The sequence below is a fragment of the Eublepharis macularius genome, chromosome 12, assembly GCF_028583425.1.
Source record: "Eublepharis macularius isolate TG4126 chromosome 12, MPM_Emac_v1.0, whole genome shotgun sequence".
In the NCBI taxonomy this organism is placed as follows: domain Eukaryota; kingdom Metazoa; phylum Chordata; class Lepidosauria; order Squamata; family Eublepharidae; genus Eublepharis; species Eublepharis macularius.
Genome location: NC_072801.1, coordinates 66,868,381 through 66,887,386, shown reverse-complemented (window position 1 = coordinate 66,887,386; position 19,006 = coordinate 66,868,381). Strand labels below are relative to the sequence as shown.

The 19,006-nt window shown below is 48.4% G+C and overlaps 1 protein-coding gene across 1 annotated transcript in view; it reads left to right on the top strand.

Annotated features, from left to right (window-relative positions):
- LOC129338628 (solute carrier family 12 member 3-like) overlaps positions 1-18,514 on the top strand; it is a 40,090-nt gene extending 21,576 nt beyond the window's left edge. Inside the window, exons 13-28 of the mRNA XM_054993011.1 lie at positions 438-545; positions 4,239-4,362; positions 5,750-5,851; positions 7,357-7,512; positions 8,116-8,215; positions 9,367-9,478; positions 9,602-9,730; positions 10,758-10,864; positions 11,434-11,516; positions 14,041-14,091; positions 14,350-14,454; positions 14,837-14,948; positions 16,184-16,270; positions 16,765-16,900; positions 17,816-17,883; positions 18,089-18,514. Of these exons, the coding sequence (XP_054848986.1) occupies positions 438-545; positions 4,239-4,362; positions 5,750-5,851; positions 7,357-7,512; positions 8,116-8,215; positions 9,367-9,478; positions 9,602-9,730; positions 10,758-10,864; positions 11,434-11,516; positions 14,041-14,091; positions 14,350-14,454; positions 14,837-14,948; positions 16,184-16,270; positions 16,765-16,900; positions 17,816-17,883; positions 18,089-18,230 (1,722 nt within the window). The 3' untranslated portion in view covers positions 18,231-18,514. The remainder of the gene's footprint in view (positions 1-437; positions 546-4,238; positions 4,363-5,749; positions 5,852-7,356; positions 7,513-8,115; positions 8,216-9,366; positions 9,479-9,601; positions 9,731-10,757; positions 10,865-11,433; positions 11,517-14,040; positions 14,092-14,349; positions 14,455-14,836; positions 14,949-16,183; positions 16,271-16,764; positions 16,901-17,815; positions 17,884-18,088) is intronic.
- The last annotated feature ends 492 nt before the right edge of the window (positions 18,515-19,006 follow it).

Sequence of the window (19,006 nt, the reverse complement as noted above, 5' to 3'; positions counted from 1 at the left end):
AAGCTAGAAGTGACGAATGACACTTGAATGGCAAGTGAACAGACTCACATGTATTCCTCCCTGTTCACTTGCACTCCGCTTACACTCCACTCGATCACATAGCATGTGCAAGTGCGACAGCAGAAAGTGGAAAACTCTCCTTCCTGGTATTGTTTTTGCACAGGGGAAAAAAGCTTGGGAGAAAGGCAGGAGCTTTCCCTCCCCCAGCGGCAGCTTTCTGAGCCCATTTGCACTCTCTTTTTTTAATAGAAGCCAGTCCCTGAGGTGATGTGTATCTACAAGGAACATGGGTTGGCTCCATGGAGAACTCATAAAAGAAGTAATGTGTAGAGTGACTGTAGGTCTGTGGAAGTGAGGTCTTCTGGATGTAACTTTCATGTTGTGACTCACTCCATGGGTGGAAAAAAAACCCCAACCTCTGCCTTTCTGTTTCCTAGACAATGAGCATGGTGTCGGCTTTCAGCCCCCTCATCACAGCTGGGATCTTTGCTGCCACCCTGTCTTCTGCTTTGGCTTGCCTCGTCTCCGCTCCCAAGGTCTTTCAGGTCAGTTCAAACAAGGATGTGTGGGACAGAGATATGGGCTGTTTCCTCATGGCTTACCTTGTTCCGGAAAACAGCGAAATCTTGTGCGAGAAGACGCAATAACTGCGTCTTCGCACGAGATTTCGCTGTTTTCTGGAACAAGGTAAGCCGTGTGGAAACGGCCATGGACACTAGCCTAACAAGGTCGGAACAAGATGGCCATCAGTGGTGGTGGAAGAAACTCCCCAGTTCCCTTCTTCCATTCTTAGTCCTCCCTGTGGTCCCCTAAAGCTGCATGTTGTTCCCATAGCAACGCCTCTACTGCCAACCCAGAGCTTAAACACATGAGATAAATTACACAAGGACACTCAAGTGAAGGGAGACGTAATGTTAGCTGGGAAGCCGAGTTCTAAAAGACAGATTGGAAGGCTTTGTGAATCCCCTTTCTCTACAGAGCACCTGAGATGGCTCCTCAGAGGGTTTATTTCATCTTCGCCTAGGAAGACTCTGTCAGTTTCACCTAACCTTCTGGGAGGTAAAGATGAAATAAACAAACCCTCTGAGAAGACATCTCCTTGGCTCCGTAGAGAGTGGAAAATTTTATTTATTTTATTTTGATTTATTTTCTTTGGATCTCTCTATTCCGCCCTCCCCACGAAGGGCTCAGGGTGGATTACAACATATTAAAACACATCAACTTATACAGTTAAAAACCACGAATAGATTAATAAAAAACATAGTATATTATAACATATTTCACATATAAAAATATATATTTAGATATATATTTAGATGGCTGCAATCGATAGCAGCAGATACAACTCAACATGATAAGGTGGTGGACAACCTTAGTAGGGAGGGATTCAGATTATATTTTCATCATTTTCTCCATTTTTCAGCCAGTGGAGGCCAAGCCCAACCTCAGCCATATGCCTGGCGGAACATCTCTGGAAATGATAACACATCCTGCTGGGCCCTGGTCTGGCCAAGCTACAAGTGATGAATGACACAGGTTGGACACTTGTCAGCTTCATTCAAGTTTTGATGGGAAATGAAGGCATCCTGGTCTTGCAGCTTGGCTCTCCGACTGCTGTCCAATGGACTTTTCAACTGTCACTTGTCCAATATTCTGCCAAGCTGCCTACATTTCCCATCAAAACTTGAGGGAAGCTGACAAGTGTCCAACCTGTGTCTTTCGTCACTTGTAGTTTGGCCCAGAGAGTTCCACCAGGCTGGAGCCAGGACCGAGAAAGCCCTGGCTCTGGTTGAGGCCAGGCGGTCCTCCTTGGGGCCAGGGACCACTAATAGGTGTTTCTGTCTCGATTGGAGCGTCCTCTGGGGCACAATTGACAAAGCCTTCCCATCTGTCTTTTAGAACTTGGCTTCCCAGCTAACACTGCGTCTCCATTCACTTGAGCATCCTCGTGTATTTTGTCTCGTGTGTTTTAGATCTCAGTTTCTGATAGCTGGGCCGATTCCAGACGACTAACCTGAAGGCGCTGCATGCCGCCATGTTCCGGATCGCGATGGGGAAAACGTGAAATATCGTGTTTTCTCATGCGAGTTTGGCGCGACATCGCACCAAACTCGCGCGAGAAAATGCAATATTTCGCGTTTTCCCCATCGCGATCCAGAACATGGCAGCATGCAGCGCCTTCAGGTTAGTCGTCTGGAATCGGCCCGGGTGTGGTATAGTGGGTAGAATGTTGGACTAAGATCTGGAAGACACCGGTTCAAGTCTCCACTCTGCCATGGAAGCTCACTGGGTGACCTTGGCCCAGTCACACTCTCTCACAGGCTAGTTGCAGAAAAGAGCAAGAGTCCAGTAGCACCTATAAGACTAACACAATTTGTGGTAGGGTATGAGCTTTCATGAGTCACAGCTCACTTCTTCGGATACAGCTAGAAGGCTGAATCACAGGCTAGTTGCGAGGATAAACTCGAGGAGAGGAGAATGATGTAAATTGCTTTGGACACCCACTGGGGAGAAAGACGGGGTACAAAGATAGGAAGGCAATAAATAAAAGGATTAATTAAGACATTCTCTGATCTCACCTGAGTGTTACCCAGCTCAGTCTTGTTACATCCGACCCAGAGCATTAACACAAATAGCGATTTAACTACTGGTAGCAATGACCAGTGTGGTGTAGTGGATTAGGGTGTTGAACTAGTAATTGGGGCAACCCAGGTTTAAATTGCTGCTTAGCTGTAAAGAATGCCGGGTGACTGTGGGCCACTCACTTTCTTATGGCCTAAAGAAGGAAAGGAGAGCTACGTAGGCTGCCTTAAGCTCTGTGGAAGAAGGGTGGAGGTGGATTAAAACCTAATAGATAGTAATAACTTTCAGTTATTATACCTTCAGGACAGCTTAATACCCACTCAGAGCGGTTTACATCGTATGTTATTATTATCCCTATGACAATCTCCCTGTGAGGTGGGTGAGGCTGAGAGAACTCCGAGAAGCTGTGACTGACCCAACCCAGATGGCATCAAGCAGAGGAGTGGGGAATCAAACCTGGTTCTCCAGATTAGACTCCTGCCGCTCTTAACCACTACACCAAACTGCATGTCTCTCTCGCCCTAATCACATGATAAACCGACTTTCTGCCAAGAAAGGAGGAAAAAATTTTATTCACACTTTCTTATCTTATCAGTAATCTGACAATGGTTAACAAATAATCCTGACTGCATAGCAGGGTGCTAAAGATGACCAGCATACCATGCTAAGTTACCACATGTGAAATGGTCATCTTTGTTGTGTGCTCAGAAAGTTTCGGAGAACACCCAATACTCTCAGCACATGACACACACGAAAAGGAGGACATCTGCCCTGGCCATCTTAAGCTTCGTTCTCAGGGCAGAACACCATGTTATGTGTGGTTCTGTGATTATTTCTCTAGATAGGTTTTTAACAGAACGTGATCATTATTTAGGGTCAAAACAGACACAGCGGCGATCATGGATCTCCTCCGATCTGAAAAATGATATAAATTACATCTTCAATTTGGATCAGGGCAATCAAACTGGGGGATTTAACCCTTCGACTCCTACTGATCAAAACTGAGTTTTCCCTCAGTATTAGTCTTTTAAAGGGGAAAAAGACAGGTTGAAATAAGTCACATCTTCTCCCCCCACCTTTTAAAACTACTAATAACAGGAATGATATCATTCCAAGCATGACACGGAAGTCATGCCAGGGGCTGATTGAGCAAAGATTGACCCCCAAAGACTAAATTGGGGGCCAATTTTACTCAGTCGGCCCCAGCATGACCTGTTGCTTCCAAGTTGGGAATGGTGTAATTTCTGAGGCGATGTATGGGTGCTCTGGAGAGAGCAGGAGTGTGCCGCTGCCATATTCCTGCACCACCACCCCCGCCAGTCAGGTGAGAGGTGGTGGATGTGGAGGCTGGGGGTGGGGGATCCCTTTCCCCCAGGGGGGACTGGCAAGCTAGTCCCTACTGATCTGATGTCTAAGGATGGGGAGAATGAAGAGCAAGACAGCCTCTAGAAGGGATAGGGACAACCAAGTCATTCAGAACCGGACCTTGCAGAACCGCTCCCATGGCATGGTCCAGCACACACAAGTCCACAACCAGATGTATCTACAAGGACATGTGGAAATAGCTCTGCGGGTTGGACCCGACTATCCCCACAGGCCGTCTCCTTCTCATCTCCCAAAATCACTTGTTCACCTTCTACCATTCTCCCCTCCAGTGCCTCTGCCAAGACAACCTGTATCCAGTCATTGGCTTCTTTTCCAAAGGATATGGGAAGAACCAGGAGCCTCTGAGGGCTTATGCCTTGACCTACATCCTGGCTATTGCCTTCATCCTCATTGGTAAGTGAGGCCTTCTCCCTTGCCAATTCACCCCGTGACCCTATGCTGTCTCAAAACATTAATGGAAGGTCAAATGATATTCATGTTACAGTATCATAGATCCAGAGGAGTTAGCCGTGTTTGTAGTTGCAAAATAGTAAAAAGTCCAGTAGCACCTTTAAGACTAATCAACTTTATCTGCCTTTGCCAAATCCCTGGAAGTGAAATATCGTTGTACATCTTTTGAACAGTGTAGGTTAGCCAGAAATTTGACACCTTTTTCTAGAATGCCTGTACTGGTTCGCAGTTGGCCTCCAGGCGCTTTCAAGCTCTCCACAGCCCTCACTTTCCCAGGGGAAGCCATATTCCAGATGAGCCCTCCGTAGCTTTAAGGTTCACCCGACAATGCTCAGCTGTTGATGCCATCTTTTAAAGAACTAAGATTGGGTCCTTTGGGGCTGTGGGTCAACAGCTGTGGGATGATAAATTCAGTTGAGTGGGTCCCTCAGGTTCTTTTCTACCAGACTTTTGGGAAGTGTTTTTTTTAAAAACCATTGTTCAGTATGATTCACTGTTTTATTTTGAAAAACAAATTATCATCTGTGAATCAAAATTTGGAAAAGGGAGGGGGGTGTTAAAAAGTTGATATATATAAAGCAGGGGTTACCAGCCTTTTAGGAATTCTGAAACAGTGTGGTGGGCGCAGCCTCAAAATGGCTGCTGCAAGAGCGGAGCCAGCCACAAAATGGCTGTCGCAGCTTACTGTCAGTTACACGGTGAAGATCCTTGTGCTGTGGTGTGTGGTGGCACACCCAATCAATCCCGCCCCCCCCAGCCAATCAAAAGCCTTGCTGGGTGAAAAGGCCCACCTGGTCCTGCCCACTTTCTAAAAACACTTTGCAGGTGCAAGAAAAGGTGTTGATGGTCACCATGGTGCCCACAGGCACCACGTTGGGGAATCCCTGATATAAACCTTGTGAGTATATTGAAATGCTTAAGTACATTGGGTTAGAACCCATGGGTCTGTTATTGGCAACTCTTTCTTCCGGTGCATGGAAACTTCTACTGACACAAGAGCATCTGAGAGGCTCTTGCAACAGAAGAAAGAAGTGCTGCTGGCAGAACAAATCCACAGGAGCCAATCCATAGGGTGCTTTTGAGTTGAGGGTAGAAGAGTGGGGAGTATCTGCAGAACAGCTCACACCAGACCGGAGAACCAGGAGGATAAACTTGGAAGGGCATCTGTTAACAGGCCAGCAGTTACAGTTGTTGACAGTCTGTTAACATGGATGAGAAAACAGTGAGGACTAGCCACTTCAGTAGGGCACACAAAAGAACCTTGTCCCAGCATTATTCTCTGCATAAGTGTGAGGCCCCCAGGTTGAATTTTTCTCCTTTGCCTCCGCAGCTGAGCTCAACACCATTGCCCCCATCATTTCTAACTTCTTCCTCTGCTCGTACGCCCTCATCAACTTCAGCTGCTTCCATGCCACTGTCACCAACTCCCCAGGTAAGGTGGTGGGTAGATGATCTGAGGGAGGCAGGGAAAGAGTGGGCATATCTGCTTGCATGGTGTGTTCAGGAGGAGGAGATAGCGAACCATGTTGGGTGATTAGCCAATCAGAAAAAGCTTGATTTTTGTGCTGTCCTTGGAGAATCAGAAGGTTACTTGAGTTGGACGGGGTACAGGGCTGCGTCTCCACCAGAGACCCTTAAGCACAAAGAAGAGGGCACCTACACACCAGAGGGGCTCCAAAAGGTATCAACTCATAGATCATAGCATTGCCAGCTGGGTCCAATGAAGCCCCTTTGGCCTTACAGCAAGGCTTAACTTGCTCCTAGCTGATGGCAGCATGGAAAGAGAAAATGGCTGCACTTTGCTTGGGGACAGGGCTTTTTTTCAGCTGGAACACGGTGGAACGGAGTTCCGGAACCTCTTGAAAATGGTCACATGGCTGGTGTCCCCGCCCCCTGATCTCCAGACAGAGAGTTTAGATTGCCCTCCGCGCCACATGGCACAGAGGGCAATCTAAACTCCCCTCTGTCTGGAGATCAGGGGGCGGGGCCACCAGCCATGTGACCATTTTCTCCGAGGGCAACCCACTGAGTTCCACCACCTCTTTTCCCAGAAAAAAAGCCCTGCTTGGGGCAACAAAATATCTTGATCCCTCCCCTGATGGTAGGGTTGCCCTCTCTGGGTTGGGAAATCCCTGAAGATTTGGAGGGTGGGGAGGGTGTGGCTTGGGGAGGGGAAGGACTTCAGCAGGATATAATGCCATAGAATCTACCTTCCAAAACAGCCGTTTCTATGGTTTCTGGTTCCTGTGGGTGGTGGGGGATCCCTAGTTTCCAGACTCCTCCTTCTGCCACCACTTACCATGCTGGTAGGAGAAAAGGCACAGGACTGGGCCTCGCTCCTGGTGTGGTGTGATGACATCATTCCTGGGAGTGATGTCATTGCATAGGCCTCAGGAGTGTTCCCAAGCTTCCTGCTAGGCTAATTCTTAAAGAATCACCCCATTCGGGGCCCACATTGGCCTGGTGTGAATTGCGGGAGCGCTCCTGGGGCCTGTCCGATGACATCACTCTCGGAAGTGACATCATTGCACTGCGCCAGCAGCACACACGTGATTTCTGCATGCGCAAGAACAACATAGAGGTAAGTGCCGGGTCTCCCCTCCTCTGGCTGGGAGAGTAAGGGGACCTGGCAACCCTAACAGGAACTGATCTCTGTGGTCAGGAGATCAGTTGTGATTCAGGGAGATAAAAAGAAATGGGTCGGGGTAAATGTTCCCCATCTCTCTGCTGCTTTCTCAGTCAAAACGGGCCTCCCAGGCTGCCATTAGGTGTGGTAGGGAAGGAAAGGAGAGGAGGGTGAGGGATCGGAGTCAGGGAACTTGCTGGTTCACCACTGGTTATGCTGTGGAGATCAGTGATGGTGCTGGAGACAAATCGGGGCTTTGTCCTGGGCTGTGCGCTGCCGTCTCACCCAATGCTCCCTTGGCCCCTCCATAGGCTGGAGACCTTCCTTCCGCTACTTCAGCAGATGGACTGCCCTCTTCGGCTCCATCGTCTCTGTGGTCATCATGTTCCTGCTGACGTGGTGGGCAGCGCTTATTGTGGTCGGGATCATCGTTGTGAGCTTGGCGTACGTCACCTACAAGAAACCAGGTGAGGGATCTTGAGTTTTAATTTGTGAAACGAGGGGTATTGGTGACGGTGGTAGTGGCTGTGGCAGGAGTCAAGCTTGTGTTGAGAGTACCGTCCTTTGATCCAGAAGCTCAGCTTAGTTAAAGTAGGAGCTAGAAGACATGGATTTGAATTTAAAAGTGGTTTGGTTAGGACTTATTTATAGATTCATCGGGATCACTCTTAGACTACTCCCCAAGCTTCTTTTTAGTGTGCATATTTTTTTGCTCTCAAGGGAACCTACTGTGGGCATTGCAACTCTTCGTTGCATCTCGGCATGAGTCACTGCTCTGGGTGTGCCTCCTGACAGGCATGGCTAGAGCGCACACAGAGATGCAACAGATAAGGTTGGCTCCTACAGAGTGTCCCCCCCCCTCCCCAGGAGCCTTCCCGTGACTTTTCTTTACTGGATTGGAAAAGAGGGACTCTAAGGCCAATCCCAAATCTCTGATTCTACGGAAACTGATCCTTCCACTGGCTATCTTCCTAGATTCACTGATCAATTATTTAATTCTCCCACTGAAATGGAGGCAGATGAGTGTGGACTAAATGGCTCCTGATTTTTCTTCTATCTTCTCCCCACAGAGGCAAACTGGGGCTCCTCAGTGCAGGCTGGCACCTACAACATGGCCCTGTCAAACGCTGTGAACCTGATCAATGTAGAAGACCACGTCAAGAATTTCCGGTGAGGACAATACGGTGCGACCAAGCCAAGTTTCCTTAAAAGGGCCTAAGTACACATTACAGTTCTTCGTGTTCTCTCGAGTTCTCCCTAAAGACTTTTTGGCACGTGTTCCTGTTCCAGCAGGTGTTCTGTCCACAAGTGTCCTGCTGGGAATGCAGTTCCCAAGAACATAAGGGCCTGATTTAGATTAGAACGGCAGCAAAATGGATTTCAGCCTCCCACCTCCCATGAGTTTCTTCATCAGAACAAATAAATGAGTAGGGTGAAATGTCCAAGCCACGGTGTTGCAGCATCTGTGTTTACTGCGTCTTTAGTCTGGCATGTGATACCACGCCAGGCTTCAGTTCCCATGGGGCAATTTGATAACGCGCACACGAGCTGTACATAGTCAACACCCATCCGCCAACATTGCAAACTGGAATGGAACTCTCAGAATGCTCATGAATACGGAGCGCTTCTGAATTGAGTCGAGGGGAGCTTCTCCCGTCACCAGACGGGACTCCACCAATGTTGCATTACCTGGGACAAAGAGGAGGAAGTGCCAGAGGTTTCAGGAGAGTGGCAGGAGACACCCCAATCCAGAAGCCTCCTTGCTCGCCAACACAACCAAGGTGGCTTGCCCTGGCTCCGAGTTAGCCTGAGGCAAGCCACCAGAGTGGGTGGGATGCTGCAACGAGTCAGGACAAGTAGAGGAGTCATTGCAATGGCCTTGCTAACCCAATCACTCCAGGAAGGGAACGAGGCTGGGCGGTGCAGCTTCATCAGAGAGGGACACTGCCGCACCCCTGGAATTTCCATGGAGAAGGGTGGGAAGAGGATTTGAGTCAACAGAGTGGCATGTAAGCCACAGTCCTCCCTGGCTGAGAAGGACTCCCCCGTCTCTCTGGGTTCTTCAGGGAGGGACCAGGTGAAAAAAGAGGAGGAAGAAAAGTGAAATGAACCCTCTTATTCTTAAATGGTGACCAAAACCAAGAGTTCTGGAGGCTACCAAGAGTCCCTGATGGGGGTTCCTAAAAGTGTAGCTGGCTGAGAAGGTGGTTTGGGACATCGGGCGGTGTTCAGATGTGAGTGTGGGAGAAGACCCCCCCCCCTCTGCTAAACACTTGCACATTGGAGCCTGCCACTTAAGTAACAGACTTTCCTCTTCACAGACCACAATGCCTGGTCCTCTCAGGCCCGCCCAACTTCCGCCCGGCCTTGGTGGATTTTGTTGGTGCCTTCACCAAGGGAGTAAGCCTTATGATCTGTGGAAACATGCTGGAGGTGAGCTGACTGGAACAGAACACTCCCGGGGGGGGGGGGTGATGGAAACGCAGAGCCGGAGGGAACCGAGGGGCAGAGATGCTGCCGTTTTCACACACACAAGCTCCCGTTTTGTACCCCCAGTTGCAGGACACCTCGTCTGCTGACGATTACGACGAACAGCTCCAGTGGATGAGCTCCCGCAAGGTCCGCGCGTTCTACTCCTACATCACGACGACAGATCTAAGAATTGGGGCTAGAAACCTCATGCAGGTGGTTTATCCTTTCCGTACGACGCTTTTATAACCTTTCTGCCGATCATGGTGGCCCCAACAGGGATTCACTTACAGCCAAAGTTTATCTGCCCTGAGCCTGCCAGTGCAGGGAGGGCGGAATAAAAATTGAAAACAAAATAAATCATGACAAATTAAGCCACTGCAAGAAATGAACAAGACAGTGACCAAAGAGAGACAGAAACTAGTCAATGCATGGGTAGATTTTAAATTGAGGTCTTCAAACTTTAAGTGCAAAATTGTTTATAAATATTGCCTTTACAGTTGATTCCAAGTTCTTGGGCTCCTTGGTTATCTGGCTTACGAGGCTTGTGTGAACTGACAAAGCTGCCCAAGATCATTAATCCACCTAGCTCACTCATTGGGGAGACCCCAATTGTTGCTTTCTTTGACTGGTAGTGGCTTTGCAGGACCTCTGTGGTGAGGACTTTGCACGTCCTCAGAGGCTGTCTCTCATTCTTTGTAGCTTATTAATAAAACTATTCTATGCATTACAATAGTCTTCTATGCAATGTGAGAACCAGTGTGGTGTAGTGGTTACAGCATCAAACAAGGATAGAGGAGATCCAAATTTTAACCCCCTGCTCTGCCATGGAAGCTCATTGGGTGACCTTGGGCCAGGCATACACTTTCAGGCTTACCTACCTCACAGGGTTGTTGTGCAGATAAAATGGAGGCAAGGGGAACAATGTTAGCCACTTTGGAATCCCCATTTGGGAGAAAGAGAGGGTATTTGTGAGGTAAATAAAGTACGACAAGGACAATATGGGTAGTTGATATCTGCCCCGCTCCGCCCACTGCCTGTGCAAGGTGATTTCTCCAGAACAAATATCATCCCATTGACTTACCTTTCCCTCCTGTTGGAAGAAAGGAGCTTTGACTCTAGATAGATCATACCCTGAAAATCTTGTTGGTCTCTAAGGTGCCACTGGACTCAAATACTGCTGTTCTACTGCAGACCAACACGGCTGCCCCCCTAACTTGCCTTCCTTGGCTATTTCTTGCAGGTCTCAGGCCTGGGCCGTCTCAAACCCAACACCCTCATCCTGGGCTACAAGAACAATTGGCAGACAGACACTCCCCACAGCCTGGAGAGCTACGTGGGCACAATACAGTAAGATCTACTTGTTGGGCAAAGATGGGGCTGCAGAGGGGAATAAGTGTGAGCAGGGTGTTGTGGGGGCAGAGGGTAGCGCCTTGGACTCAGGGCTGGGAGATTTGGGTTCAAATCGACTCTCTGCCGTGAAGTTCCCTGGGTGAGCTTGAGCCAATCACTCTTTCTCAGCCTAATCCTGCCTCATAGAGTTGCTTGCAGATAAAATGAGGGAAAGGAGAAGCAAATATGCCACTCCAAGCTCTTAAAATGGGTAGAATCAAAAGACAAAGATGGAGGTGGGGATGGCTGAGAGGAGAAAGAAGGTGGGCTCTCATCCTCCCCTCTCCATGTGATTGGATAAGAGCATTTTCCGATCTGGCGGATCATCTGGAAAATCTTCCTTTTGCCCCACTTCTGGGTTACAGAAATAATTTAGCACAAGAAGGATTCTGTAGACATGCTGAGAGTCGCTGCCTTCAAACTGGTTCCTAAATATTACAAGAGCACTTCTGAGATACGGGTAACTTGGTTTCTGGAGTAGGGTGGATATCAATCTTTCTGAGTCTTGCTCTTTTTCTCCGGTGTAGTGACTGTTTTGACCTCAGTGCTGGGGTGTGCGTGCTCCGGATGCGTGACGGACTGGACGTGTCACGGACGGTGAAGGCCCAAGGTGGGTGTGTCCAGAAAAGGGGAAGGCCAACAACGTATTTATTTAATTAGAAAAAATTTAGGCCGCCTCTCCAAAAGCCTGCCCGAGGTGGCTTACAAAATAAAAAAATAATAAAAATCAAAACATTAAAAGGCTTCAATTTAAATCCAGCATTAAAAAACACCCAGCCCGGCATAAAAACATAGACCATAAAAAAGACGACTGATAGCTTAAAATAACTGTTTCCAGACTAAAGTGGTTTAAAAGATCAACCCCTTAAATTAAAGCCTGGGTGAACAAAAAAAATTCAGCCTGGCACCTAAAAGAATGTAATGGGAGGTATCAGGGAAGCCTCAAAGGTGCAGGAATTCCGCAAGCGAGATGTCACAACTAAAGGTGGGCACAAATCACAATACAAACCAAAAAAATGCACGAACCAGACTGGTTCATGGTTTGAGAAAATGTGGTTCGTGGGGCCACGTTTTCCACGAACCCCACAACTTTTTTGGCCCGGTTCGTGTGATTCGTTAGCAGTTCATGACCCCAGACAGGCTGGCGCCGCTGAGGGGTGTGTGAAACTGACAGCCCTGTTCCCCTGCTGCCAGCAAGCGGCAGGAGAAGGGGGCTGTCAGTTTCACACACCCTGTGCCAGCTTCAGTCCATGGCTGAACCCAGCGCGGGGTGAGTGAAACTGACAGCCCTGTTCTCCTGCCACCCAAGCAGGAGGAGAACAAGAGCTGTCAGTCTGACAGACCCTGAGCTGGGTTCAGCCCATGGACTGAGGTTGGCGCAGGGTGAGTGAAACTGACAGCTCCCATTCTCCTGCCACTCACGGGACAGGAGAACAGTCTGTCAGTTTCACTCACCCCGCGCCGTTTCCATCCCAGGCCTGAATCTGGGTTGAAATGGGCCCAGATAATACATCTTCTCCAAGACCTGCCTGGACACCACCTGCTCAAGCACCTTGCCCAAAAACAGTTTTAGGTGGGTAGCCGTGTTGGTCTGCAGAAGAACAGCAGGATTGGAGTCCAGTGACTGCTGGGAGACCAACATTCTGAAAGCCTTCTTGGTCTCTAAGGTGCCACTGGACTCAAGTCCTGGTGCCCCCAAATGGAAATGCTAGCCCCCTGGTGGAAGTTGTACAGGGCATGCCTCTGTCTAACTCTGTAAGAAGGAAGCAGGTTCCTACAGAAATATGCACAGAATAAGGGATGCTGAGATGTGAAGGGCACAATAGGGGTACAAATTTCTGGGGGCCCAGGTGGAAGGAGGTTCCAGATGAAGTGCTGCCAGGGATATTAGCAGCATCCCTATTCTAATTGAACATCAGGGGTGTGTTTTTCTGAATGTGGGTGTTGGAGGCGGTAGAGGGGAGGTCATGAAACCCTGAACCATTTTGGTTCAGGGTTTCATGGAGGCTGAGGGCTAAGTCACAAGTAATGCCAGACACGTGTTTTTTAACGTATTGGGGGCACGATTTTACCTGGGAACTGTAGTTGAAAGCTGTGTTAAGTCCCTAGAGTGGGAGGCAGGGGAGGGAAAGAGCTATTCAAAGACAGTTTTCAAAGAAAAAGCCACACGAGATCGCTGGGGAAGAGGAACTTTGCAATTGTTTCTTGCAATCTCAATGGAGAGATGAACTACCAGCTCTTCCCCTCCCCTGCCTCCCTGCAGTAGGGATGGATCCTGTATTCCTCTTTACATTGAGATTGCAAGAAAACGTTTTTAAACTTCCTCTCCCCTGCACAGCTGTCTTTGAAAAGCATTTCCCCTCTCCTGCCTCCCTGAGTTAGGGACATCATGCCGTTTTCAACTACAGTTCCCAGGTAAAAAACACGTCCGGCATCACTTGTAGCTTAGCTCTAAGCAAAAAGTTGAAATGGAAAAAAAATGTGTAGAAGAAAAATCTGGGAATGTCAGGAAAGGCCTCGGCCTCTATGCCCCGTTTGCCGGTCCTCTAGGGCAACTGTGTGAAACAGAAGTCTGGCCCGGAGGAACGCTTAAGACTGATCCAGCAGGCTTCTTCTTAGGTTCTTAATATTATTGGATTATACTTTCTGAAGGATTATACTTTCTGATAATCCTTCAAAGGTAGTCCCCATCAGGAAGTGGTACGTATTAACGAGTTAACTAGCATATTAACTAGTTAACTAGCAAGCGTATTAACTAGTGGCTGGAATGGAGCTGGATCAACCCAACCCAGCACAGCAAGCATCGGGTGCAGAATAAGTTCCTTAGAAACTTTGCTTCTGTTCTCTTTCTGGTCCGTGTGAATACATTCATGGCGAAGAGGCAAGGCTCGGAAGCAGCGCCTCTGCCTATGCCGTGGGTTTTGTGTCCTCCCTGTAGCAAAACAGAATGCGCAAGACTTAGTTAATAAAAATACAGAATAAACTTTTGCTAGGAGAAGCAGAAAATGTGAATGATGTGCGATTGGTGTGTGGCATCTGAGCTGTGGAATGCGGTTCTTCTGTTCTCAGGAATGCAGAATTTTGGTTTCCTTTTTAATTTTGACTAACCCTCTCTGGCGCTCTTCCCCCAACAGTGAACATGGGCTTTGAGGATCCTGAAGCCGCCCTGGGCCAGGAGAAGAAGCGTGAGTCAGGAGCGCTTGAGGTGTTCTAGAACTGGGCTAACGGGATGAGTGGAAGGAAGCAGTAGGAAACATTGCCCCTGGGGCTCCCCCCGGACAGATTTCTGGCTACACCCCCTCTTGGGCTGAGTGTGTCTTTAAACTTTAGTTTCCCAAGACTGGTCATGAAAATCTTAGAAAATGAGGACTAGGAGCTTGACGTGGGTTGGGCACTACAGGAAGTCGTTGCTGAAGCACCACATTTGCTCTCCTCCCACCCAGGTGAGGCATTCAAAGTCATTGGTGCTGACAAGCTCCTCGAGACGGTGTTCCAAGGCAAACAGAAGAAGAAGAACATTGACATATACTGGCTCTTCGATGATGGTGGTATGTGCCTCTCCTTCCTAATTGAGCTGGCGCCCTCTAGTGGAGGGGAGGAGGCCTTGGATCCCATTTTCCGCCACTCTCTAAAGGTGAAATTGTAGTCAGCACCGTGGAAGCAAGACTTACCATAACACACAGCCGGTGCCCATGGTTCTGAACTGAAAAGCCATATATGCGTGGCACGGCTATGAACTCATCAGATAGGAGGAATCCTGTGTCTTGCATCTCTACAATGCGTGTCAGGCATCAGTTACAACTCAAAATGGCAGCAATCGAACTTCATTGAGATTTCTTGGTTGACCTATCTAAAAGCGAGGAAAATTCCCCAAATGCTGTTCAGGTCAGCCTGGTTCTGTCTTGTGATTTCCCTTTCCTGTCCCTACAGGGCTGACCCTTCTCATCCCCTACCTCCTCACCCGCCGAAAACGCTGGAGTCGTTGCAAAGTCCGGGTCTTCATCAGTGGGCAGATCGCCAATGCTGAAGAGCAAAAAGAAGAGTAAGAGGATGGGGCGGGTGGGTTGGTTGATGTAAGAGCCTCATTGAGGCTCTAGAGAGTGGACCAGTGGTTACTAAACAGTGTCCCGGGGAATCTGGGGTTTCCTTGGAAGTCTAGCAGGGGCTCTTCAATCAGAAGATCAGTAATGGCAGGTCAGATTTCCCTGAAAGAACTTTCTGTCCACTGCCAGGCCCTACAAAGCAATGGCAGCAAAATGCCAGGCCCTACAAAGTGCATCTGCAGGAGGATGTTGGCTGATTTCTAGTGGTGGAAATACACATTACTAAGTACCTAGGGATGCTAAAGTGAGCCTCATTTCACATGTTGTCCTTCCATGTTGTCCCATGCACTCACTCGCACAGTCACACTTCAATTTGCTCTATGTGAATACATTCATGCATTCAATATCAGTTCCTCCTCAAGTGCTAAAAGAATCCCAGTTCCAATTTGTGTATTGAATAACATTGTATGTACTCACCGATAAAATTTTTTTAAAAAAAGAATCCCAGTTCCCCCCACGTCCACTCATTCAAATGCCGATCTTGACACTTTCTCACACCTTAAAGAAATGCAAATTGGCAAGTCAAAGGAGCCTACAGTACTTGTTCTCACAGCAAAAACAGAGCTGAATTGGCACTTTGCCCTCCAGAATCACTCGCAGGTGCAGTCATACAAAGGGAGCTCCCATGAAAGTCTGCATTCACGTGCCACAGCCTGCACATGAACTGAGGACTACACACACAATCCTGCACTTGAGTGTCCCTAGGTACTTTCAGCTGGAGCCTAAGCCCTCTGTGAACTCTGCATGCAATGCATACATCGTTCTAAGGCATACCCTCCGTGGCAAACAATGTTGACACAGAAAGTACTGTCTGACAGTAGGAACTTTACTGTGAACCACTGGAGAAAGGGGTTCACATGCAATAGAGAGAAAGGTTCCCTGTATCTTTACAAGCTGCACGAGAAAAAGCGAATTTTAGCAGCAGCAGCTTTTCATACCGCAGTGCTGCAGAGGCAGGAAAAGTTGTGCCCACTGGAATTCCTCTTGCTTGTCAAAATACAAGAAAAGTGTAAATTTTCTAACCATTTGACTTAAAGGATTTTGTTTTCAGGGTAACCATGATTTGCTTATTTAAAATCAGGCGCCCCCCAGGTCTTGTTTCCTCAGATAGCTGGTAGTCGGAGAAATACTTGTGTCTCATTTTTGTGTTCTCTCCCCCCACCCCCACTCTCAGTATTCAGTGTTTGTTGAGCAAGTTCCGCCTGGGCTTCAACGAGGTTGTGGTATTGCCTGAAATAATGTGGAAACCAGAAGAGACAAGGTAAACAGATGAAACTGGTCCCCCCCTCCCCACATACACATTCCTTGATTATTCACAATCCCAGATTATTCATCTAAATGAGATGTAACTTGTTGCTTTCCCCCCCATCCTCCACTACAACTCTAGCACAGGAAAGACCATGAGCAAGGCAATATATTTCATCACCAATGAGAGAGTTTTTCCTTCCCCTTGTTCCTAAATGGATGAGGCATTTGAGAAGAGCTTTTTCCCTGGGGAAAAGTCACAGGCGCTCCCAAATCTGGACTATTCTCTTCTTTGTCTTATTCTTCAGATGTTACTGCACAGGAAAAACAGTTTAGAGGCTAGATATATTTGTTTCAAAACACCTGCAATGCTGTTACAGATATTAAATGGCAAGCGGGAAAGCTAGCCCTTGAACAATCCCACATCGTGAGGCTGGACCGCTTCCCCCAAACTCCCTTCTTGGTCCTCCTCTCCCACTTCGGACCTGACCTCTTTCTCTTCTGTGGCAGTATCAAAGAGTTTGAGGATCTCATTGCCCCGTTTCGCCTCAACGAGGGCCAGCGAGGCCAAGAAGCCGTGGAAGGGATGAGAAAAGACGCGCCCTGGAAAGTCACCGACGAAGACCTCAGAGTCTACAAGAGGAAGGTAAAAGGCAGTGGGGTTCTGAGGAGAGGATGGGAGTGAGGAGGAGATGGCTGAGTTGTAGCTGGCATCCTTGTCTCGGCATTAGCATCTTCTTATAGTCCCCCCCGCCCCGCCCCCAGCCACCTGAGGCCATCAACTTTCTAACTTATGAAGCGACCGGTCCACAAGCACGACACAGGTTTGTCCGGCTGTAGCCTGTGGACCCACCGAATGTAATTTTGTTTCGTTCTTTTTCAAGTCTGTCCTGTACAGTGTCTCATGAGGATTGCTTGCTTTAAGACAAGTGAATCCTCATGTGAAGTGAATGGCAGACGGGGAGGCTGCGGTTGCAATGCCCAGTTACTGCCCCGTCCCAGTCTCTTCTGTCTGCCCTTCCTTGCTGTAAGGAAGGAGCGGTGTTCAACGGCAGGCAAGGGAAAAAATCACAGAGCCAAACCAGATGGGATGCCGGAAGCCCTGCGAATGGAGTTCCCAAGGATTTTCTGGTCTGGGGCTCTGCTGATCTATTAAAACAAAACAAGGAACTTCTTCGATGAAACTCCCAGAGCCAAGAAAGGGAAGATCCCAGTTGATCAGTTTTCTGCACTGGGCAGGGGAATTATTTTAATTGCAAATAAACTAATTTAAATGAATGGAAAGAATTTAGTATCGGCTATCATGAAGGCCGGGTTTTATGAAAGGACAAGGATTTTAAAAAGGCATGAAAATCAAGCGGTCAAGGACGTTTAGACACATGCACATTCTCTAGGTCAGGAGTTGGCACCCCAGAGGGATATGGGGCAGAGGTGTGTGTGTGTGTGTGTGTGTGTCAGAGACAAATTTTAAGTGCTAGTCTCAAGAAGCATATGGAGCATAGCTGGTGCGGACGGGAGAGCCTGAGAACCCAGTTAACGTACATCCCTGCTTGTTTTCCAGACCGAACAGCACATCCGCCTTCACGAGATCCTGCAGGATCATTCACGCAATGCAGCCCTTGTCGTCATGTAAGTCGCCCTCTTCTGCTTTGGGAGGTTAACATCGGTTTGGGATATCTTGCAATCCCCGCCAAGATCCCCCCAGCTTCTCCTCTTTGGAGCTGAGGCCAGCATGTAAGGCCACAGAGGGCCCCTTGCAGGCAGCGTATACTCGGTCTAGGATGGGATCATTCCTGCCTTCTGCCCATCTTTCCCCCCTCCGCCTCTCTTCCAGGAGCCTCCCCGTGGTCCGAAAAGGGGCCTGCCCGAGCTCCCTCTACATGGCCTGGCTGGAGACGGTCTCCAAGAACCTACACCCGCCGGTCGTCTTCATCCGGGGTAACCAGCAGGATGTACTAACATTTTACTGCCAGTAGAGGGCAGCAGCATTTCAAGAGAGCACCACGCAGGAGATAAGAAGGACCCTGCTGCATTTGAAAGCCCATTGCTGTGGGAATATGTGGCGAACATCCAACGGGGGTTCGGCTGTACGTGCAAAGATGTGAACGGACCGTCTCTGAGAAGCAGGGAAGGGATATGAATCACAACTTGGCATCGTTAAAAGATTTCTCTTCTTTTCCCCTGGATTTTACCCAGCGGACTGTTACCTACTATAACAACCTCCTTGGGTTCTGTGCCTAAGTAAGGGGCTATCTGTAAATACGGGAATAAATTTTGAATACTGTTATTTAACAACAGGGATGTGCCTCTTCATTCAAACCCTCTTGTTTCTCCCTTGCTGTAATTACTCCACTCTCCTTTTACACTCTGCACACAGGTGATCCTTTTTGCCAAAACTGAGTAAGCTGTCGGGACTGCTTGGGTAGTCCTTGAATAGTTCTCTCCCTAAGACGCTGATGGACTACAGCAAGGAAGGGGATATTTCCTAGGAATGGGAGCACGGCAAAGAAATCCTTGAATTAGGTGAAGAAGATTTAGCCACTGTTCCCCTTTTGCAAAGCAGAGAACAGAATGTGCACAGAGGAACTGTGCAGTCTCTATGCGTAGGCTTCCTCTACGCCGCTCATTCTGTGTTGCTCAGCAAGACAGTCTACAAGTCACTTGTATGCCTTCTGAAAACAAGAGAAGTTAGACTCCACCCCAGATTTTCCTTTACATGAACACCACATCTTGTTTTAGCTCAGGACAGAAA